A 24,889-nucleotide genomic window follows, 5' to 3' on the forward strand; every position below is an offset into this window, starting at 1 on the left:
AGTACTATTCCAAAATAATATATTTCAACAATAAAATGTTCACTTGAGAGGCCGTTTTCATTTTGCTTAGCTAAGAAATACTACTTTTCCTTTAGTTTCGTACACCCAAAACAAATTTTATTTCCTACTAGTCTTTTAAATACTATAGCTAGACAGTATTGTGTTAATTTAAGGTTTTCACATAGTTTTGATTCATCAGCAGGACACTTCAGTCATGTGCTAACATGTCCAAGTGAGATATTCCTGTTTTTAGGTGAGATACTCCGTATTTTCAAAAGGCTGTAGTTTATAATTGAATCATGTGCTGCTTTAATGAAATGGATTCCTTTCGTATGATGTCAGATAACTGAATGTTTGCAGCATTTATGTAGCATGGTAGTTTCCTATGGCTCTTGCTCCTGCGAAATGACATGTAGGAACATTACAGGAACAAGCCTTTCCTGCTTCCTGACGCTTGTTGTGGTCCAGTCCAACTGAGGTAGTAGTTGCTAAAGAAAATGGAAGGCTCCTTACAAACTATCTGGAAAAGGTAACTTTTGTAGAAACAAACAAGCGCCTAAACAGACCCCAATCTCAGAAGTTGTTCAGGACAGTTTGGTAAAACTGACATAATTGTGGTTTATTAACATGAATTAAAATGCCCAACCAGTGCTTCAATGTGACAGTATATTTAAAATAAAGAAATTAAAAGCCATAGACTGTACTACTTTCACAAGGATCACACAGTTTTGCAGACTTGTCGTATGTACAATGCTATATATCAAATGAGAAAAGCTGTAAGCAATTATGTACGCAAAAGAAATGCAGTATTTACAGTCAGGAGACATTAAAAATCATTTATACATTAAATTACATTTTGCTCGCAAATAACCGATAAAACAAAATGAGCCATGTTCACAGCAAACTATAAAAATCTGTATTGCATTTTTTATACCTAAGATGCACTCACAGAACTGCTGATAGAAAGAAAATCCTCATACTGCCATTACTTAGCTGTGTGGTTAATGCATATGTATAAAATAATATAGAAAACATTCACTAAATGAATTTTAACTGCAACAATAAAATTTAAAGATCATGTAGCATCAAATCTACTGCCAGAAAAACAGCTGGAATGTTCACTTACAAAATAAAAGATACTAACACTGGCTTAATAGCACATTTTTTAAGGAATTTAAAAAGCAAAAATGGGAAAAATACAATGAAAGAGCACTGGTGTTTTTTCTTTTTTTATACAAAGGTTCATGTACAAGCTTTAAAAAGTACCATAACAGGTACATATGAAATATACAGTTTATCTTACAGAACATTTTAAAAAATGTTTTTGAAGTCCGTTTTAATGCCACCCGGAACCATGGTAATTGTTCTGAAATGTCGGTGGCACCTGTGCTCTGTGAATTGGAATCTGTCCAGGCACTGGAGATGCCTGCTGAGGTCCTTGGACCCCATGTGGCAGGGCCACAGAGCCAGGGTGAGGACAGAACCCTGAAGCGGTAGGTGTTGGAATACTGTTTGGTCCTTGGGGCTGGAGATGAGGACCTGCAACTGGTAATGGACAATGTGGCCCTGTTCCAGAAGGCTGGTGTTGGGGTCCCAGTCCCAGAGTGGTGTGATGTGTAGCTTGTGAGGGATACGGTGGTACAGCTGGATGAGCACTTGAAGGAAAAAGTGGCGGTCCTTGATGAGGTGGATGGTGTAAGGCTTGAGCTGACGTGGTGTGATGCCCAGAAGCCAGAACACTGGAAGGCGGAGGGGGAGGGGGAGGTGGAGGGGCTGAGTTTACCACATGCTGGTGTTGTGCTTGTAGACCTTGGAGTCCTGTGGAAGGGTGGGGCGGGGGGTGGTGATGAGGGGCAGGACCAGGAGGGGGAGGGGGTGGTGGCAAATGGTGCCCAGCAGTTTGAGAATGAATATGCGATCCAGGGGTGACAGCGTGAACAGGCCCCACCACATGTGCTACTGAGTGTGGCTGATGGGAGCTTGGCTGTTGTACGAGGTGTGGTCCTGGAGCAGGTGGGGGTGGAGGAGGGGGTGGGACCACAGCAGCAGCAGTCTGATGGTGAACAGTAGGGTTCTGAGAAGGCAAAAAATGCCCTGGAGTAACGTGGTGTCCTGGAACTGTTTGCTGGCTTGTGGTGCCAGGAAGTGCTTGATTTGGTCCTGATGTAAACACAGTTTGTTGGGAAAGACTACCTTTAAGCTGATTATAATTCTGAAAGTTTGCAGAGGGCTGCTGGTTTTGATAATAAGACGAAGAAGAAGGGGGTGGAGGGGGTGGAGGGGGTGGTGCCGTGCTGCTCAGACTTGTCTGATTAAACTGACTGTATGTTGCCGAAGATTGTCCTGAGGGTGTCTGTGTAAATAATGCTCCAGAAGTTGCCTGCTGAGTACTGGCTTGAAGGTTCTGTGCGGCTGGGTAAAAATTTCTTTGAGGCTCTCGCTGAGGTGTTCCAACTTGAGGTGACTGTGAATGGTGAGGCCTATAGGGAGAGCCTAACTGCTGTGTAGGAGGCTTTGGTGAGAGATAGCCATGCTGTACAGGCGTGTGAGGCGTCGATGACTTTGGAGGATTTTCTACGTGAGGTGACGGAGGACAGTGCAACTTCATGGGTGCAGAAGGCAGCTTTTGTGAAAGTTGCTCAGATGAACAGCGAACGAGTGGCTGTGGAGGATGGTTCTTTGAAAGTGCTTGGGGGTTACTTGACAGCTGTTTTTGATGGAGTTCTGTTTTCAGGTGGACACCATTCTCAGCTTCAGATACAATAACTGTTCCCTCCCAATGGGAATCTGGTTTTGTAAGTATTTTCCCATGTGGCTGAACAGGAATTACAGGTCCAGGTGAACCAGGCTATGTAAAGAAAACAAATTATCTAAAGTTATGAAACATTCTGTATACATTGAGGTTTGTTGTTACTATAACATTCATTTTATATATTTAATATATGAATGTTTATATTATTCATTTTAAAAGGGGCAGGGAAAAGGATAGGTCTGAAGACAACTACAGAGGTTTCAGATACTAAAAAGCCAGTTTTTTAAGTAGTTCAACAAATTCTGCTAATAAGATTCAACTGAATTCCCCAAATTTTCATTGAACACAAATTAAGGACATTAATCTCCATTTTTTCCCCTAAGCACCTTAAACAATTGAGGCAAGTTTCAATTTTGTAATTTAAATGTCTATACTCAAAGTAATGACAAATCTGCTTAGGGTTGATAAACTTGCTCCCCACCCCCAACTGTTTTCATTCGTAATACCTTTTCAATGTTCAAATACAGATAATCCAAGTATGAGAGTATGTGAATATATAATGATGTTCTTTAAGGAGAAAGAAAAAATCAGACTGCCTCATTATTAGTTTACTGCCCTATTAGGTTATCATGTATTCATGATCCAGGACGGAGGTAGCATTTCTTTCACATGAATGTCATCTGACCTTTTGTTTTTAGAGAATTAATTGGTCAAATATTTCATGAACAGACTCTAAATTTCCTAGCCACTAGCATAAGGAAGGGGTGAAACTGATGAAGCAAACGTAAGCTGCTGAAGTGTGTTTACCACGTTGGAACTTTAATAGGACAAATGTCCAGAAATCACAAATTGATACTTGGGTACAGCAGAAAAATCTCCAGGTGCGCTTTACCATCCACTTTTCAGAATGGCCATGTTCAAAAGTCAATGTTGTTATTACCTTGCTCATTTTTGAAGGACTTTTACAAGTATTTTGGGAAGTATCTGGGGATGGGCATTCATTTGTAGTTGTGGGTTCTAGATTTTCAGGATCAGGATCTGTAAAGCATAAGGAATCACAGAAAATGTAAAATTACATGATAAATATTTCCTTTTACTAATACTTCAATGTACATTCTATTAATTCAAACCAATGTCTAGAAAGGCTCTCTCCTTTATGCTTTTAAAAGGTATTTAAAACCACCACCATGACAGGTCATCTGCTTACTGACCTTCCGTAAGTTCACTGAAAGAAGGGACTGGGCCCTTGGGTTGCAACTGGGGAATGTGATTTGAATGAGATGAAGGAGAAGACGGAACATGATTCGGTGAACAGGGGACACATGGTGACTCTGCCCCTAGAGATGAAGCAGAAGCAGAGCCGGAGAACATTAGGAGCAGAGGACGGGCGCGGGGCGGTCAGCTGACTCCACTCTTTGGCAAAGGAACAAGCTCACTTACCACTGTCTTTATCTTTTCGGTGATCACTGAGAAGCAGAGCTCTCTGATAACTCCTCTCTCTCACTTGCTCCACTGAAGTTGAGGCCGTCCTTTAAAATCAAGTCATATCATCAGTTTAAAAGTTATTGCTGGGTAGATCATTTTTTGCCACTTGATGGTCAACATATCCTCCCAGGTATAAAGGCTTTGGCTCTTTAAGGAAAATACTTTGATGTTAAGTTTTGAAAATAGTACCCCCAACACCTCCCCAAACTGAGATTTTTATCCTTTATTTGAAGAACCCAAGCAGACTCATTCCTTTGTCTTAAGCAAGTTCTTGGTGAAGAGGAGGTTGTTGAAGGGTAGCATGGTAACATTCAGACCATCACCTCAGATTACCAAAGGAACCAAATATACCCCTTACAGATTTACCTTGTGTCTGGATTATAAGGCTAGCAGGAAGCTCAGAGGTAAGAGGACCAAAATGTAAAATGCATGTGGCCTCCTGCCCTTTGCCAAGACCCTCATTAGCCAGCTGCTTCTATTGCTTTTGAAGAAACACTAAACATGATTGTTGTTTCAAGGTAATGATAAGGGTGGTAAACAAATTGTGAGATGCTTTGGAAAGGAGTATTTGTTTGAAAAACGTGAAAATTATCAAGGAGTAGATACAATGGACCTTTAACAACACAGGCAAATATCTTGGTTAAAACCTTATCTATCAGCAAAAAGGATCTGTCAAAATTAATATTACAAACCGCTATCTGCTTAGCCTTAGGAGAACAACAAACAGGAAGTAACTGATTAACAAAAATCTGTTGTTTTGCAGAATAGCATAGTTGAAATCTTTACAGGTATAGGTCCATTCAAAATGAGCCAAGATACTGACTGGGAGATAAAATAACAAAGACTACTTTCATAAGAAGGTATACTGTTTGTAATTCTAAAGTTACCAATTAGGTCTGTGTTTTGTTTTTTTTTTCAAACAGGCAGCTTACCATTGAACTTCTGGTTCATTCTTTTCACTGGCAGACACTTCCTTAACAGTACTGTTATTGCTGGTTTCTTCCGAAGTAGCATGATAAACTGTAGCTGGTGTTGGTAAAGGTAGGCTAGCAGCGCTTTCTACCTGCTCCCCATTTTCACTCCTGTGGGCACACCCATCACCAGTGCTGCTGCTCAAGTTGCCACTTGTGTGAGGTGATACACTAACCAGCGCAAAGTGCTCCGTCTTAGAGCCGCTCTTCCTAGCTTCACGTTGTCTCTTCCGGTATTCTAATAGAGAAACCTTAAGCAAGAAAGATACGGAAAAGCACATCTTTAATTCTTGTTTTAAATATTAGAAACAATCTATTCTTTTTTCTAAAGAGAATTATTATATTTACATTAGGAAAATTATGTAAAATAATTTGATTCTGAACAAATAACAATAAAAAAACAATTAGCAAATGCCTACTTTATGCCAGGCATTGTATTTAGATGATTTTACATACATTATGTCATTTAAGCCTCACAACAACCCTATGAAATAGGTATATATTATCATCCCCATTTTACAGATGAGGAAATTGAGTAACTCACTCACTCAAGGTCACACAGCTGGTGAGTGTTGGAGCCGGGATTCGAACCTAGGTCTTACTTGAAAGCCCGTGCTCTTTCCACTATACTATATTGCTTCCCACAAAGTTGCCAACTGGACTCTGTTATAAAAATTAAAAGCACACATCACTAAAATTCTTTGACTTGAAAAGCAATAAGCCTATTAACAAATAAATACGTGTTGTAGTTTCTCCCACTGCTCTGAAATAAGGCATTCTTATTGTTTCAGTAGGTCTGCCAACCAAATAATGGTGGTAAATCAGGGAACTATTTACTTATATAATACTTAATTTCTTAGTACAATACTTTTCAAAATACCTCTTAGTACAGTACTTTTCAAAATACTTTTATATCCGTGGCCTAAAAATACTATAGATATTACTGATGAGGAAAGAGGCCATTTCTTCCATTTAGGGCCTCATGTTCTATGTAAAATAAGGGTAATAACACAAATGGGGCTTCCCTCATAGTTCAGTGGGTAAAACAATCTGCCTGCAGTGCAGGAGACCAGGTTCAATCCCTGGGTCAGGAAGATCCCCTGGAGAAGGAAACAGCAACCCACTCCAATAATCTTGCCTGGAGAATCCCCTGGACAGAGGAGCCTGGCAGGCTACAAGCTACTACAGGACCGTAGTCCATGGGGTCGCAAGAGTCGGACACGACTTAGTGATGAAACCACCAAGAAGACATAGTACTCAGTTCCATTTATTTGGTTGGGAAGTGGTTTTTTTTAAAAGTTACTCAAAGTGAAGTAATCACCTTGAGTTTTTGATCTCTGAAATCATGATCCTTATAATTTAGTTCTCTGCAAACAATATCTAGTCAGTGGAGCACTGACAAAAGGTTTAAAAATGTACACCATCAATAATTTAATATGACTAAAGTATGAATGCCTTACATAATACATAACTATTAATTACCCTCAGTAGTAGTATGAATAAAACACTATTAAAAGGACTATAAATTGTTAAATTTGTAACCTTTTTCTTTTGTGGTGGATTCTGGGGTGTGCAACTTCCGTCGATCAAATTGTCATTAACAGTCCGTCCGAAACCAGATACAAGCCCATCTTCTGAAGTACAAAACACGGGTGTTTCCATAAACATGCCTCTAGTATCATCCTGCATCAGGCACTTTGACTCACTTATTCGGAAGCCGCCTCCAACCTCCAACTGATGTGAGGGTGTCAGGTCCCTCAAGTTGGAATTTACTGAGAAGTTAACGCCTGTTCTCTCAGGACTCTTTACCCAGGAGGAATACAGAGGGCCCCGCCCCGAGTGAGCAGCCTCCAGCTGGCTGGCAGCCTCAGTCCTGTCGTGTGCAGCTGCTTCCATGGTTTTATGTAAGGCGGTCTGCTCAACTGCATCGAGTCCCAGTTGAAGATCTGACACCGGTTCCTTTTCTCCAGGGCACTGCCTGCTGATTTCAGTCCTACTCCTAGGGCTGCCATAGCCAATAGTCTTTATTTCTTGCAGACCCAGTTCAGTTAAGTTAGAATTTCTAAAAGGCCCCAACGTTAACATGGTTGACGATCTGTCATATCCCTGTTTACAGAATTTAAAAAAAAAATTACACAAATAATCACATTTGGAAGCTACTTACATTAAAACTACCAATAATTTAAGCAAAATAATGATACTAAGAAAAAAGCCACCAATTTAAAAAATCTTTCTTAATATCTCCTTACCTCTTGACTATAAGTGCGTCTCTTAATTTCTGGAGAACTTTCTGGGGAAGAAATATTCTGCATAAAAGACAGAAGCAGAATTGAAAATTAAAATATATAACTAAACCCATATTTACAGAAATGAAAACTTAAGAGAAACTACTACACACACTTTGGTTTTAAACTTTTTTATTTCTATTGTCTTTATAGTTGGCTTTAAAGTCAGTTTGATATACAGGTATTTAGTCTGACTTCTGTAGATCAATAAAATGAAAGTTATGTTCATTTGAATTAAAAAAAAGTTTAAATTCACATAAATGGATGTTCAAAGTTTTCACTTAGTTCCTTAGAAACTATTATTAAAGGTTACACTATTTATTAAAAGGAGAGAAAAGCTATTAAAGAAACCCCGTCCCCATGGGCTCTTGTTTTTGCCATGTAAGTTTCTCACCTCAAAGTGCATGGTATTTCCTGGTGTGCCAGGAGTTACTGGGGTAACTGGTGAATATATGGGCTTATAACCATTTCTACAAGCTTCATCATCTGACTTTATCCGTGGAGGAGTGGAAAATGATGGGTCTGTAGGAGTAATATCTGTGTGAGTTGGTGTAGCATATGGTGAAGGAGTAGGTGTGGAGGTTTCTGAGTAAGCAGAATCTAGCAACTGATAAAGTCTTCGTTTTTTCAGTGGTGTAGTTAAATCTGTTGGTAAAATAATAAATTATAAATTATACTGCTAACATTTGCTACAATCTGTAATACATTCTGGGAAAGCACAAAACATTGACAATCATCATCATGATGGTTTTCATCCCAAAACTAAATTTGAAGGTTTTTAAAGATAATAATACTAACATGAAGCAATCTTTACTCACCCCCATTTCCCTCCCCCCAATTTCACCAGTACCAAGCATTATCTTGCCAGAAGGCTTACAGGCCTAGAGGTTGCCAAGAAATCTTGGAAGTATAGCTGTTAATTTAACTGATTTCTAAGAGTCCTTTTGAATCTGAAAAACAGATGGCTAACCAGGCCCAAAATTCAACCATAAGCCCCAACATACATGGTACTGCAAATTATAGTTTTCATGTGTATATCTATCTTCATCCAAAATGTTGGAGGCAGAAAAGGGGGGAAATATATATATATATATATATATATAAATATATATATATATATATAAAACAATTTTACTTTTCCTTCCTACCCTCAGATGGTAAAGAATCTGTGCTGCTTTTGTGAGGTACATAATAATTAGAATAAATATGCATATATATTTTATTTATATATGTGTGTATGCCAAATACATCCTGCTACATTCTCCACACTAAAACAACACTGAAAAGAAGTTCTACCTGGAAGGGAACAGCTATCATTTAATAGTAGTGGACTTTTATTTTCACCATTGACTGTAGGACTTCTGGATCTTTCTTGACAGGGCGAATTAAATCTATGTAAAATTGCTGAGTTTTCCTCTTCCAGAGCTTGTTTCAACCACCGCTGAAATACACAAAATAATAAGTGAACAGAAGTCAGTTTGCAGCTATAAAGGTACAGCCAATTCCCAAAGTATTTCACTCCCAAGAATGGTAGTATGGAATGAGAATGGCATTGGCTCATACTAGATTTTCATATCCAAAGAAAAGTTTACCTTCTTGCATGAGCCAGATATGTTTTCAGGAGGTTCTTTTCTTCTCCTTTTTTCCGAAAGGAATGGTGAAGTGAATCTAATATAGTGCTTAGGAGTAGAGTATACATGTGGACTGTAAGTGAGACCTGGCAAAGAATTGAGCTGTGTAGCTAGCACTTCAGGATCTGTAGTTATGCGCAGCGGCCTCTCTGAAAGGCTGTCTGAAGGTTTTCCTGTCTTCTCATTCTTCTCACTTAACCATTCACTGACCAAGTGCTAGGCAGAAACAAAATTTGGATCACTATATATGTAATTATACAGTTCATCCTATACAGTATTTGAACAGCAAGTTGAAAACTGACATATTATCTAAAATGATTAATTTAAATCACTCATATACAATGTTCAAAAAGTCAATATAAGTTATTCTGCATTTCCTTGGTTATCCACTCTTATTACTAAAATTTTTTACACAGTAATACTTCTATGAATATTTTTATAAAATAGTAAAAATCTAGGACACCTCAATACCACCTTAAAAACAACAAATTCTAAAGTTAGGTTTGTTACCGCTTCTGTATTATGTGGAAAATGTCTGTCAGACATGAGGCAGTGCTCTTTACCCTGGCTACCCCAGTGCATGTGATTTTTCTTTTAAAGCTGTTGGCATTGACAATCACTGTTGATTTATCGGGTTTGAAATCTTTTTAGTATTAAGTTCCCATGCTTTGAAAATTCACAAATTTCTTTTAATTCTGTTGAAGTTTTTGGATCTACACTGTACATAATAATTCAGTCTTTACTGGCTATATGAATATATCTGAATACCCTCACCTTCTTTAAAAAACAAAAAACTAGTAAAGTTCAGGTTTAATGGTCATGAAAATAAGGATTCCAGTTTGTCAGCATAAGCACATTTTCTTTGCTGTGTGGGCATTTATGTCTTTTCTATCTAGTTATTTTCTACAAATACCATTCATAATAAAAAATATGTAGAAAAACTAGTGTATATGTATTTAAACATACATTCTCACACGTACAGAAACACACACATTAAATAATATCTACCCACATCCTCACTTCTAGAAATAATCACGATAAGCATTTTGGCATCTTTTCTCTCTCTCTTTTTCCATGTATTTAAACTTCCTTTCTAGGACAGGCAACAGAATGCAGTGCTAAACCAGGGTAAGACTGAACAGAGATTAATAACAGCAAAAGACTTTGCTGGGGGACTTTGTGGGGGAAAAAGAAAAAGAACCGCAGTGCTAAAGCACTTGGGATTCTGCAACCAGACTGCCACTTACACCATGACCTCGAGCAAGTTATGTAACTTTTTTCCATCTTAATCCTGACCTATATAAAAGAACGGTTATAATAGAAACTAGCTCTACACGTAGGGTTATTATTAAAAGAATTAAATAACCAAAGCTCTTCTTACAGTACCTGGCACAGAGTAAGCGCTGTGTACTAAATGAAGGACGCTTTTACATTATGGGAATCCAGGATCATTTGCTACTCTTGTCAAACAGTATGTTGTTTAAAATAATAGTATATATTGTAAGCAAAACCTGTGGGGGAAAGGTTTTTTTTTTTTTTTTTAACAATATCAGGATATAGGAATCTGTATCTCAGACCAGGAGATAAAATCTCTAGCCCCACAGCAGTCTAATAATTAAAGGGCAGGGTTTAAGTCATAATTTGTCATCAAGAAAGTAGTTTTTTTTTTTCTGCACCACATGGCTTATGACTAGGGATTGAACCTGGGCCCTCAGCAGTGAGAGCTCAGAACGGCTAGAGAACTCCCAAAGATAGCTTTTACTTTGAAACATGAATCTGTTTTCTTCCTCACTAATCCAAATTATAAAGAAAATTTGCAGTTACTTTTTGTCCTTCCAAAGTGGGAAAAATAATTGTCATTTTCAAAAGTAAGTACTGGCTTGTTTGTTCAGGATCCAAAGTGCAAAAATGTGAGTACAGACTTCAAATCAGAGCTCTAATTTTAGCTCTTACCTCCATCCAGCCATTACAGTATACTTGCAGATTCAAACTAGGTTTTTACTACATTTACTAAATTATTTCTCATGGTTTCATAGTACCTATAAACTATATTGAATTTGGTAAGAACAAAAAGGAGATAAATTGGGTTTCAAAGTATTTTGTTGTAAACAATATAACAAGGATTCATTTATGATCTACCCCACTCCCCAAAGAGCCTAAGGATTACCACTTTGGTATTCCGCTCCAATCCACTATACTCAGAATGGGAGTAAAACAAAGCTTCATAATGGTGGTATGTTATTTCTGAGGTTACTATAAAGCTCCAGGTGGTGGATCTCAGTGAACTATTTCCCTCAATTGCTTTATTAAAACTGACTGACAGTTTTTGAAAGATTTTTATTAATAAGTTGATGTAAAACTACCCTTCCTGGAACCTTCCTACAAAGTTGGTGAGAATATAAATTGGTACAATCACTATGGAGATTCCTTAAAAACCTAGAAACAGAGCTACCATATGACCCTTCAATCCCACTCCTGAGCATATAACTGCAGAAAACTAATCAGAAAGGATACATGTACCCCAATGTTCATAGCACTATTTACAACAGCCAAGACATGGAAACAGCCTCATGTCCGTTGAATGGTTAAAGATGTGTGTGTACACACACATACACACACACACACACGATGGAGTATTTACTCAGCCATAAAAAAGAATGAAATAATGCCTGCAGTAACATGGATGGATCTAGAGATTATCATACTAAGTGAAGTCAGTCACAGAGAGACAAATATCATGTGTTGTCACTCATGTGGAATCTAAAAAAACAAATGAACTTATTTACAAAACAGATTTACAGATACTGAATTGAAAACAAACAAAATGGTTACGGATGGGGAGGAGGTGTTAGTTCCTCAATCATGTCCAACTCTGCGACCCCATGGACTGTAGCCTGCCAGGCTCCTCTGCCCAAGGGATTTCCCAGGCAAGAAGAATGGATTGGGTTGCCGTTTCCTTCTCCAGGGGGTTTTCCTGACCCAGGGATTGAACCTAGGCCTCCTGCATTGCAGGCAGATTCTTTACCATCTAAGCCAGTGGTGGGGGGCATAAATCAGAAGCTGTGATGAATACACACACTACTGTGTCTGTGTATACAGATTGTCTGTCTGTACATAAAACAGACAACAAGGACCTACAGTATAGCACAGGAAACTCAATAGTCTGTGATACTCTATATGAGAAAAGGATCTTGAATGAATGAATGAATCACTTTGCTGTTCATTTGAAACGAACACAGCATTGTAAATCAACTATATTCCAACAAAATTAAAACTACCCTTTATACATTTCCACATCCTTAGTACATTCTATGAAAATCAATTTAACATTTAATTCTTGTAATTACCTATATACCACAAAATTTATTTATATATTATATATATAAAGAAAAGATAACGTCTCAAACCAGTCGTTTCTGAGAAATTTAGTTTAAGTACATAAAGTAGGCAAAAGGAAATCATTAGAAATCATAATTGTAATACCAAAAAGAAGTCAATATATCAAATATTTTTGTATTTTTACAATTCTCTTTAAAATGTTTAGAAGGATAAAAACTATGACTTTAAAAATAACTATCAGTCTGTTCCTTATGAAATGTTATAGCCTTAATTCCTAAAACATGAATACATGTAACATCATGGGAACTTGTTAGACAACAGTTTTACATTCAGACAACAGTTCTTCACGTTCATTAAAAATCATACCTTCTTTGTTTTAGGGTACTTTGTTGGACATTTATTAAGTACTGGAACTTCATTTTCAGTAATTATTTCTGTTAGTGCAGTTTCAGTTTCTGGTTCTATTGCAAGTACAGTATTTTCCACATCGTTTTGTTGTGAGGTAACTTCGATGTCAGGAGAAGACGGTTGGATATCCGAACACATACTGACAGTCCTGTGTCTCCGACGCTGCTGTCCAATGTGAGTCCTGCTCCGAGAAAAACTTTTTCTCTGTTTAGTTCTATTTACTTTGGCTGGGGTTGGCTTGCTAGCAGTTTCTTCTTTTGCTTGTTCCTAATTCAAAATACAGAAGAATGGAACTTTGAATACCATGTTTATAAAAGATAGTAGCTGAAATCTAATGGTATCAATCTGCTTTAGAAGCGAACTTCCTCAAATTTCTTTATGAATACTGTAAATTGACATAAAAATTCCCTTGCTCAAAAATGAAGCAAGTCTCATATCTGAAGCCCAAGTTCTCAAAGGATTTGAAAAATGCTGTTGAAAGGCTAATATCGCATCAAAAATTCTTTAGAGATGTAATTGTTTGAGAAGATTTTATTAGAAAGTGGTTAAGTGTAAAAATAAAAGTAGACCTGAAAAGTAATACCTGAATAACTTCAGCATCACTGACAGTCTGTGCATCTTTACATTCAGTTTTAACTTCAGTTTTGGCTGTGCTGATTCTTTCCAAAGCTTGTTCTCTTCTCTTCTCTCTTTTTTCAAGTCTGGCAAAAGCCTGCAGAATTGCTTCCATTTTCCTTTCTTCTCTTGTCTGTGAAATTTAAATTTTAGGAGACATAATAAATATTTCTCTGAAGAAAATTCAAAATCCAAATGTTCATAGCAAATTAAAAAAAAAATTTCTATGATTGTGTTAGCAAAACACTTCAACTGATGGTAAATAAGGGATAAAAAAACATTTATGTTCATTTCTGAGAATTCTGAACATCTTGGTAAACCCTGTCATTACAAATGTATTTCATAAAGATCAAAATTCCTAAGGTAATATGTTGACAGTTAAATTCATATAAATATAAGAAGTGAATATATTGATACGTCATAGCAGGATATTGTGGGGTGAAGACTGGGGTTAAAATCATGACTCTATCCATGACCCCAGGCAACATAACAACCCTGGGTGGGTAACAATACTTCACTGAATTGTTAATGAGTTCAAATATAAAATCTCTAAGAAGTTTTCCAACCTTACTTGAAAAATGGTAGGCATTCCATAAGTGCTATTTATTATTTCTATTTCGGTTCTCTTGTCTTCCATTATAATTCCTATAAGGCATTCCTCTACCTTCTACTCTTCCCAGGGCAGACTGGGGAACAGCACAAATTCCTTTGAGCATCAGTTCTCTTTGGAGAGAGAGCATTAAAAGCAAGACCCAGAGCCTTGCCCAGTGGGCCTGGTAAATGCTTCCCGTTTCAACCAGAAACAAGAAGCAGGTCAATCAACTGTCCAGTTCTCCAAATGAAGAAAACCAGGTCCTGAGGTTCAGATCCATTTGTCTTTCTTTGTCGTCATTGACATAGGAAAGATCAGTAACTCAAGATCTGGCTGCATGATCATCTCAACATTGGAGCTTTAGAGTTGGAGTAATTAGCAGATATTCAAGCATCAAAACACCTACACTAAGGAAACTATTAACTCTTTCCTGTATTTTTTTTTCCTTTATTATACTTGATAAGGGAAATATATAAACAAAACCCCTCTGAGAACTTTCTAATTAGTTAAGGGCTTCACTGGTGGCTCAGATGGTAAAACAAACTACCATACTGCAAATGTGTTGGCCTTATAAATGTGTTATCCTCACCCTCTTTTACAGGTAAGGAACTGAGATCCAAAGAGGTAAGGTTACTTGTTCATGGACAGATATCTGCATCTTTAGCTTTCTTGGTCTGGAATGGTTAATAAGACACTAAAATAAAGAACACAGGCAAAAGATTATCTTTTTACTGGAAGTTTCAAAGCTGCATTCTTCAGCTAATTCATGTCTCTCAAGTCTTATAACTCACACTTTACTCAACCGCCATTCATCTATGGCTCTCTATAAAAATCCTTTCTCCATATATTAGGACTTTTCTAAACCCTAAACTTAGAAGTCTGGAGTAGCTGAAAAATGTGATTTTCATAATTGCTTCACCTGTTGAATGGGAGTGGGTAGAAAGAGACGGGGTTCATTATTGCGCTTATACATTTAAAAATAAATCTAAGAAAAGTATACTTTTCCAAAAGAAACAGACTAGTCTTAGCAAGGATCATTTTATATGTAAAACAATTTACCCACGAGCCAGGCACCCAAAAAAGGTATTTTCTAATCCACAATTATTCAAGGTTTTCTAAGATAAATATGAATTTATGCAAAAAGCAGTGTCTTTGACATAATCCATTTTTCACTTGTTTTAGAGTAAGAGAGATAAAATTATTTGGTGTAAAGACAAAATTCATTCATTTAAAAATTGAACAAATATAACTGACAGTAAAGCAAAATCCTTTATTTAAAGATGATTCAATTTTTTTGAGCTAGTCAGGATCTTAAAAATAATCAGTCTACACTGCTGAAGAAACCAAAGCCCATGTATATTAAGTGAATTTCTAAAAGGCAGAACCATAATTGTTATCCAAGTTTCCTGGCTTCTGATTTTCTCTTCTTCCCAATTACCAACCACTGACATATTACATAAAAAGCATAACTCTTCCTATAGTTACTTCAACTATTAACTGAAAGCACTAAACAGCTATCCTAATAGCTTTAACCTAGCTTTGTCTTAAAAAACACACATTAGAAAATGTAAACATACCTTTGATTATGTGAAAAAAAAAAAGTTACTAATCTACTTTTAAACTCCACATGTCATTCAGCTTGTATATTCAAGAATTTAATACACTGACACACAACCAGATATACAGTATCTAATGACTGAAAATTTACCATCCACTTTATAGATCTAACTGAAAAATAAAGTTTTATACGTTACTTGAGATAATTATAGCTGTTTGTACAGGGGACTAGAAATTAGGAGTCTTAATTAGCCCCAGCAGACTGTCTATAGCCCCTAACATCAGGGCTTGATGTAGTTTAGGTAATACTTGTCATGTGAGTCTACCACTAGGATGTGGTTGTTAAATTATCCAGACTTTCCAAGCCAATGACTGCTGAGACCTCAAAAAGTCATTTTTATTCTCTGTGAGCTTGGCAATTGTTAGACCCTGATATAGAATCAGAATCAGACAGGGTTGAATTGACACACTGTTATTGCTGGAGGGTTAGGTGCTAAAGTAAACTATGAGAGATCTCTGATGAGATCTACAGATGACTTTTATGACTTATTTCTCAGTTTATGCACTTTACAGTAAAGCATAAAGAGTAGTTTTTGTCAGCAGAAAACTTTGTAAGAAAGTCTGCTTAATAATATCCCTTTATAGGATTTTAATCATTTAAGGAATGGGTTTAGTGAGAATTTTTATTCCAACTTAGTGCTTCACTAAGTGTAAACACTTAAGTGTTTACTTCAGTGTAAACACATTGGAGGACAACTGTAATTTGGAATCACGTAACTTTGTACTTGGAACAGGTTACAGAGATCTTCTTGTCTAAGCCCCCTATTCAACAAATGGTGAAAGCCTAAAGTCCATATAGTTCAAGAATTACATAATAAAGAAGATGAATTAAAGTTGTATACAATATCACAGTGAAACTATAAACTGAGTAAACCATTAAAATTCACTACAATTAGAGACATTTGGTAATTTGAAGCAGAGTGAAAGTAAGTTTATGCACTGCAGACGCCTTACAGTATCTTTGGAAGGAAATCTGCTAGTAGGATGTAAGAATTAAGAAGGATACAGAAAATGAAGACATTTAGGTACTTGTGGTGTACTTTTTTCTTTTTTTACCTTGCCACCAAGTAGGAAGTAGCTCTTTAAAACAACAAAGTTGCCTTTTAAAGGAAAGGGAAATGGCAGGGCCAACCTGCCAAATTACTCTATTACAATCTTGAAATAGAGAAATGAAAAGACTTCTTACTCAACTAAGGGCTTCTCTGGTGGCTCAGACAGTAAAGAATCTGCCTGCAATGCAGGAGATGCGGGTTTGATCCCTGTGCTGGGCAGATCCTCGGGAGACATGAATGGCTACCCACACCAGTATTCTTGCCTGGAGAATTCCATGGTGAGAGGAGCGCGGCAGGCTACAGTCCATGGGGTTGCAAAGACTTGGACACAACTGAATGACTAACACTTTCACACTTTATTCAAATAACTTCCCTTATCCTTTCAAAAAGGAATTAGAAACTAATTTTTTTTAAATGGTAAGATTATTGCTTACCAATAAAACTGTTCCATAAGAATATCTCCGTTTCTTCTCTACCACATGATTTACTTTAATCTCACAGTGCTGTTTCTTGTTTGATGTTTTTCCTTATACCCCATCCTCCATGAAAGCTGCTCCAGAATAGGACCCTTGCCTTCTTTGTTCACCAGTACTTTAGGTGGTGCTCAGCATATAACATCCAAATTTTTGTACTGTATATACACTATATACACACTATAAACAGTATATAAACCACGTATATCACTATTATTTGAAGGCATGTAATGAAATCTTTAAGCAAGATTTTGGAAATCTTGATTTAATTAAGGCAGCTGAAGCTGCATATCCTCATTTTGTATGAACAGAAAACCTATACAAATAAATAGGTTCCTTTTTGCTATTCAATACTGTGATTAGTTACCCACTGACTATTCATATTTGAAGATATAATTCCTTAACAGTAATGAGAGAAAATGGGACCTTAGAAAATTAAAACTAGTAATCAGCATTAATGTTGTGAGGAGAGAAAAATGAAATGAACAATACATGTCAGATGACTTTTCTGGCAGATTTACCCTGCTTATATTTTACTATTTATTATTAGAAATCCTTTTACATCTTCTAAAGTGATCTAAACCAAGTCACTTCCTGGAGGCATTAGTAAGAGCATGGATTCTACAGAGCACTGTTTTCTGAGTGTGTTTTTTCTATGGAATGAAAACTTGTGGTATGACAAAGGTGTCAACACCAAAACAAATTGCAAGGGTGTGTTAATACAAATTTAGGAAATGCTGACAAACAGAATTTCTCAAGAGCATTTAAACACACCACGTATACTGGAAATCTCCAAGTTGGGGACAAGGTAGATTGTTTACTAAACTCAACTAGCCACAAAGCTCTTTCACAAAACATCCACAGAATACTTTTTGATGTGGAAGATCAATATTGAGAAAACTGGGGAATCCTGCATCCTGGTAAGACCTCCAGGGCACTGCCTGGACTATAAGGAAGCTTCACTTAGTTCACACTCATGGGCCTACCTATATAGCTTTCTTCAAATGGCAGCCAGGAACATTTAGTGTTTAGCTCATTTATTGACCACCTACTTTTACAAAAGCAGACATCTTTTATTCCCTAGAAGCTATGGCTGTGACAATGAATAAAACTACAAATCCTTGCCCTTATGCAATTTTTATTTTAGTGATACACAGTTAATTTTAGATTGTCCTAAATGCTTAATAGGTTCAAGAACTTCACACCTAGGTGACTATTCTTTCATACCCTTTGTTGGTCTCAAATTTCTCTCCTCCTAAGTGTGAAGACCACTGGAACCACAGGTTTCGCTGGTAAAGAATCCGCCTGCAATGCAGGAGACCCTGGTTTGACTCCTGGATCAGGAAGATCTGCTGGAGAAGGGATAGGCTACCCACTCCAGTATTCTTGGGCTTCCCTGGTGGCTAAGCTGGTAAAGAATCCACCTGCAATGCAGGAGACTTCAGTTCAATTCCTGGGTTGGGAAAATCCCCTGGAGAAGGGAAAGGCTACCCACTCCAGTATTCTGGCCTGGAGAATTCCATGGACTGTATAGTCCATGGAGTCGCAAAGAGTCATCAAATATTATCCAGACTATTCCCAAGGTACAGTCTTTCCATAAGGTTGTAAAAAATTATTTTGAAAACAATATTAGAAGATACTATATATAAAGGAGGTTCTTTTCTTTTAATTATAAATGGGGCAGAAGAGGGGAAGTAAACCTCCTTTTTAATTTAAACCTTTCAAAAGTTTTATAGTTTTTATCACCTGTTAGTTCATCAAAATAAGGTGAGCTTCCCAATATCAAACCCCCTTCTATACACTTAACCTTTCACAAGGTTATGACCACCTAAACTCAACTACCAAGGAACTGGGGGAGTCTATTCAGTAGTCCCAGTTTTAGAACCAGGTAAGTATAAGCAACCAGATGAAGTACAGCTTACTGTATTTTAACCCACTGTATTTCAGCTTAACTAGGATCACTGTTGGAGAAGGAGATGGCAACCCACTCCAGTGTTCTTGCCTGGAGAATCCCAGGGACGGGGGAGCCTGGTGGGCTGTCGTCTCTGGGGTCGCGCAGAGTCGGACACTACTGAAGTGACTTAGCAGCAGCAGCAGCAGGATCACTGTAAGATCCTCCCAAGTCAGTTTCAACCCACTGACAAAGAAGTATCTCTTGCTCAAGAGAAAATGTCTAATAACCATCTGTTCAGTTCTACACCATTTAACCACAAGTTAGCTTTTGTAAGCAGGTAATAAATTCTTAAAGGGCGGGGATGGGACAAACCATAATGAAGGAAAAAGGAAACTGTTAATAAAAGAATGGCTTCCTATCCTGGACATATAATGATTTGAATATTCTTCCATAAAATCTTAATCATTCAGCATTTCATATGATCTACAACCAACCAATCTTATTACCCTATATCCTTCCCCACACCTCACCCAAAAAACCAGCCTGCAAATTCCAGCCAAATGTGATTTATCACATAACCACCTCCAGGCTATTTCCCCTAGAGAAATAACCACCCATTCAATTCCACACAATTGAGCCACAAACTAATCTGTACTTATTCACTAAACATCATAAGGTCCATTGTAAATTCTACCTAGTTCATAAAATGGCCTCTGAACCCTCCAGCCGTAAGTCACCAGTCTTGTATCTCCTTTACCACACTTCCTGCTGCACTATAACTGTTGAAGGCAGAGACATTGTCTTAAGTAGCAACCAAAATACATAAAGACACTGGTGCTATTTTTGGAGACCAAGCAACATACTAATATTAAGCAACATACGAATATTAAGCAACATACTAATATTGTATGGAACTGCCATTTATGTAACTAAAAACTATCCTCAAAAATTTCATATGGTTCAAGCTGTACTACAAAAGGATAGGCTGAAGTATATTTGAATTTGGTTATTACATGGTACTTATAGGGGAGGAAAGTCTGACTCTTTTTATACCCCAATCTCATGAGGACTGGTATCTCCTATTATAATGATTTAAAGTCTGTTCTGTCCAGGAGAAAATTTAAATGAGATTGACCTAAGTTTTTCAGGAGTTGACCTATCTTTCTAATTAGTGATGATAACCTAGCCTATAACCTAGTATAAAAGACAAACACTAGACTATGAAGAAAGTGAAAGTCACTCAGTTGTGTCCTACTCTTTAGGACCCCATGGACTATACAGTCCATTGAATTCTCCAGGCCAGAATACTGGAGTGGGTAGCCTTTCCCTTTTCCAGGGGATCTTCCCAACCCAGGGATCAAACCCAGGTCTCTTGTATTGCAGGCGGATTCTTTATCCACTAAGCCATAAGGGAAGCCTGAGAATATAGGAGTGGGTAGCCTATCCCTTTTCCAGCAGATCTTCCTGACCCAGGAATCGAACCAGGATCTCCTGCATTGCAGGCAGATTCTTTACCAACTGAGCTATCAGGGGAGTGTGTAAATTAATAAAGGCTGATTAGCATTTTCTAAGCAAACTTTTCTAAGCAAAATATTTCACAATATACTACAAATAATAATACTTGGGGGGTCATGGCTGCTTATAAATTCTTAAGATGCATGCTTTTGCATTCTCATTTGAGTATAGCAAAAATTCTATACTTAAAACATCAAGGCAAATATTGAAATTACAACAAACAACATTACAGTGACTTTGAAGGCTACAGGTTACAGAGCCAAGGATTTTAAATGAACTTATTTCAAAAGGGAACTCTAGAAGATCCTCTGGAAAAGGGATAGGCTACCCACTCCAGTATTCTCAGGCTTCCCTTGTGGCTTAGCGGATAAAGAATCTGCCTGCAATACAACAGACCTGGGTTCGATCCATGGGTTGGCAAGATCCCCTGGAGAAGGGAAAGGCTACCCACTCCAGTACTCTGGGCCAAAGAATTCCATGGACTGTCACACTGTTATGTATGACAAAAGGGAATTCTCATACACTGTTGGTGGGAATGTAAATTGGTGCAGTCACTAAGGAAAGCAGTACGGAGGTTCCTCAAAAAATTAAAACTATGATCCAGCAATTCTACTTCTCAGTATTTAAAGGAAACAAAACCACTAATTTGAAAAGATACATGTACCCCAATGTTCATAGCAGCATTATTTATAATTGTCAAGATACAAAATGAACCTAAGTGTCCATCAACAGATGAATGGATAAAGATGTGATATAGATATATGCACAGGCATACACACATCAATGGAATACTGCTGCTGCTGCTGCTAAGTCGCTTCAGTCGTGTCCGACTCTGTGCGACCCCATAGACGGCAGCCCACCAGGCTCCCCCATCCCTGGGATTCTCCAGGCAAGAACACTGGAGTGGGTTGCCATTTCCTTCTCCAATGCGTGAAAGTGAAAAGTGAAAGTGAAGTCGCTCAGTCATGTCCGACTTTTCGCGACCCCATGGACTGCAGCCCATCAGGCTCCTCCGTCCATGGGATTTTCCAGGCAAGAGTACTAGGGTGGGGTGCCATTGCCTTCTCCGAATGGAATACTACTCACCCATAAAAAATGAAAATTCACCATTTATAGCAACATGAATGGACTTGGAGGATATTATGCTAAGTGAAATAAGTCAGAGGAAAACAAATACTGTTATGTTATCACTTATATGTGGAATCTAAAAAATACAACTGGTGAATACAAGAAAAAAGCAGACTCACAGATATAAAAAACAAACTAGTAGTTACCAGTGGGGAGAGAAGAGGAGGAGGTGGGGAAATATAATGGTAGGGGATTGAGAGGTACAAACTGCTAGGTATAAAATAAGCTATAAGGATATAATGTACAACACAGGGAATATAGCCAATGTTCTATAATAACTATAAATGGAGTTTAACATTTAAAAATTATGAATCCCTATATTACATACCTGTAGCTTATGTAACACTGTACATCAACTATACTTCAATAAAAAAATTTCACACCCCTTCAAAATACCAAATTCTAAATACTGACATTTGTTTATTCCTATGAAAAATACTGATATTAAAATTAGTATGCTAAAATACATATAAAAACATGAAGTATTCATTTGTCAATATACCATACTAGTAGACAAAATCAGGACAAAAATGGATTCCCAAGAAAGCATTTTTATCTGCCTGTTTAAAGTTCCATCATGTTCAATAAAAGGCATTTGTATTTTCTACTGGGATCTGAAAATGAGGATGTTATGGGTTTCCCTAACTTGTGCAATACTAAAAGAAGAAAGTATTTTTAAATCAGCCCCAGAGTTATATAACAAATCTCCAGGTTTGAGTTTCTTTTTTTTCCCTTTCCCCATTGCCTATCTCCAGCCCCCATCCCCACCCCGACTGTCCCCAAGCACTGTTATATCCTTTAAAGCCATATTTTTACCAGACACATGCCTCAAACAGAAACCAGTTATAGCATAAAGTGATCTTCTAAAAGCTTCTCCAGGATTATTACAAAGACAAAGCTATGACAATTGTGGAGTGAAATAGGCCAATATTGAAAATCAAGTCAAAAAAGGGCCATAGGTATTTGGGGTAGGTACAAGTAATTTATTAGATGTAACTGAATCTTTGAAAAGGGTCAAGATAATTTCTCTAGGTAGAGGTAAAACTCCTTTTTCTTTATATGCAACCACCAATATTTTTTCTCCTGTTTTCCTTCTCTCCTATTCCTAACACTACCCTTGTCCTATCAGAGCAGTGCTTCTGAAACCCTGAGGCTGTGGAACAGTTTGGCATCGCTTTTGCAGTTTTGAATATCAACAATACATCAATGTTAGAGTAATGACCATCAAGGCAACAAAACAGTTACATTAAGCAGGCCTACAAATGACCAAAATCCAAAGATACTACCACTAAGTACAGTGACACTTGAGAGTCCATGAAACACAACATGAAGATCACTGAAACAGGAAATGAGGAAGCATATAAAAAGGGAGTGGGGAAAACCCACACCAAGATCATCAGTTGATAGATAAAGACATTTTCAAATCTTAAGGCAAACTATACCACAATATTTTCTTAACTGGCCTAGACATTTTATCAATTGCTAAATTACCATGGATTTTTAAGAAAATATCTTGATCTAGTTTTTATACAGGTATTTGCAAATAAATAATACAAGGAGTATAAATGCCAAACTTTTTTTAATGAAAACCTTATTTTATGATAGCAGCATGAGATACAGAAATAGCAGTTGCCAGTATCTTTTTGCATAAATCATGTTAGTGCTATTATCTTTTAAACTCCATTTCTGTTTTACATTAAATTATGAAGAGAAAAAATACATTTAGTTAAATAATGAAAAACATTTGAACAGTAATTCTGGCATTAAAATTTATTAACAGTACACTGCTTCAAAAATGTTAAAAGTATTTCATAAATGTTACAAATTCTAAATTGTCTAGTGAATATACAGTAAAAATACAAAAGATTAGTGGAAGTTACTTGAATGGTAATGACAAAGCCAAAGAGAAATGCTCCGTGACACCATCCTGTTTGCTAATTTCAAAGAACAAGGTAAAGGCCCACCTAAAGGCAGCAACAAGTACTCTGGGAAGAACAATGTCACTAAACACAAGTGACAGCGTGAAGCTGCTACTGGCCTTCCAACTTACCATCTTCCTTTTCCTCTCTGCAATCTGTTCCTCAGACTCCATTTCTACCTCATTGCTGATGGGAGTTTTTTCTTCTATATCATCAATAAAATCTGGTTCCTGAAAGATGGAAATAACTGCTTTAAGAATCTACTCCTCCATCTACAAACTACAGACACTGAACAATGTATTTTAAATAACTTTCATCCTGAACTAATTAAACATAAAAATTGTTCTTAAATTCATTTCAGAAATTTATAACTGGTTTCTTAATTCAGGAAACTTTTAAAAATCCTGCAATCAAATAATGTTGTTTTTAAAAATTCTAGTCAATAATATTATTTTATCTATAGAGACCACAAAGCCTGAGGTTTATATTCTTCCCAACACATAAACATATATATTATTTCACAAAACCTAGTGCCTACAAATACCAAGTGCTCAGTAAATATCTGTTCAATTTAAAACTTAAGGGAAACTTATGAAAATAAGACACTGGAGATAAATAAAATCTTACTTAATCTTCACATTTAAAAGGTCTTTCCACTTGTTTAGACGGCATATAACAAAATACTTCCTGGTGAAGCAGAAGAATAGGCCAAACTCTTTCCCCAAATTTATCTTACATATTTCTAAGAGAATTTCCTCTCAAAAATCTTATGTCACACTTACAGAATTTACTTCATTATGTCCCGAATATTGGGCTTCCCATGTGGCGCTAGCTATAAAGAACCTACTTCCTGCTAGCCAATGCAGGAGACCTAAGAGACAGGGGTTTGATCTCTGGGTCAGGAAGATCCCCTGGAGGACGGAATGGCAGCCCACTCCAGTATTCGTGCCTGGAGAATCCTATGGACAGAGGAGCCTGGCGGGCTACAATCCCTAGGGTCGCAGAGACTCAGACACGACTGAAGTGACTTAGCATGCACACATGCATGCATGTTCCAAATTAAAAAAAACATTATGGCTTAAGTTTTAGAGTTCTTAATAAATAAGAACATTTATTATAAACATAAGAACAGTGTCATCTGGAAAAAATGTTTAAATTACTCAGTCTTAGAAAAATCTTATATTCAATTCTACAAGGATTTCCTGTGTGAGTT

General features: G+C 37.1%; 1 protein-coding gene across 7 annotated transcripts in view; it reads right to left on the reverse strand.

The window, feature by feature from the left end:
* Nucleotides 1-573: 573 nt before the first annotated feature.
* Nucleotides 574-24,889, reverse strand: part of KMT2E (lysine methyltransferase 2E (inactive)) — a 91,253-nt gene continuing 66,937 nt past the window's right edge. For 6 of the 7 annotated variants that reach the window (XM_070369643.1, XM_005901446.3, XM_070369646.1 and 3 more), the window contains 13 exons: nucleotides 23,808-23,906; nucleotides 13,455-13,619; nucleotides 12,830-13,138; nucleotides 9,086-9,340; nucleotides 8,790-8,934; nucleotides 7,888-8,138; nucleotides 7,458-7,514; nucleotides 6,751-7,314; nucleotides 5,170-5,459; nucleotides 4,193-4,281; nucleotides 3,964-4,089; nucleotides 3,693-3,790; nucleotides 574-2,848 (listed from right to left, as the gene is read on the reverse strand). In XM_070369643.1, coding sequence (XP_070225744.1) covers nucleotides 1,337-2,848; nucleotides 3,693-3,790; nucleotides 3,964-4,089; nucleotides 4,193-4,281; nucleotides 5,170-5,459; nucleotides 6,751-7,314; nucleotides 7,458-7,514; nucleotides 7,888-8,138; nucleotides 8,790-8,934; nucleotides 9,086-9,340; nucleotides 12,830-13,138; nucleotides 13,455-13,619; nucleotides 23,808-23,906 — 3,960 coding nt within the window. In that variant the 3' untranslated portion in view covers nucleotides 574-1,336. The remainder of the gene's footprint in view (nucleotides 2,849-3,692; nucleotides 3,791-3,963; nucleotides 4,090-4,192; nucleotides 4,282-5,169; nucleotides 5,460-6,750; nucleotides 7,315-7,457; nucleotides 7,515-7,887; nucleotides 8,139-8,789; nucleotides 8,935-9,085; nucleotides 9,341-12,829; nucleotides 13,139-13,454; nucleotides 13,620-23,807; nucleotides 23,907-24,889) is intronic. The other variant, XM_070369647.1, reaches the window with a different exon arrangement.

The sequence above is a fragment of the Bos mutus genome, chromosome 4 (genome assembly GCF_027580195.1).
Source record: "Bos mutus isolate GX-2022 chromosome 4, NWIPB_WYAK_1.1, whole genome shotgun sequence".
NCBI classification, from domain to species: domain Eukaryota; kingdom Metazoa; phylum Chordata; class Mammalia; order Artiodactyla; family Bovidae; genus Bos; species Bos mutus.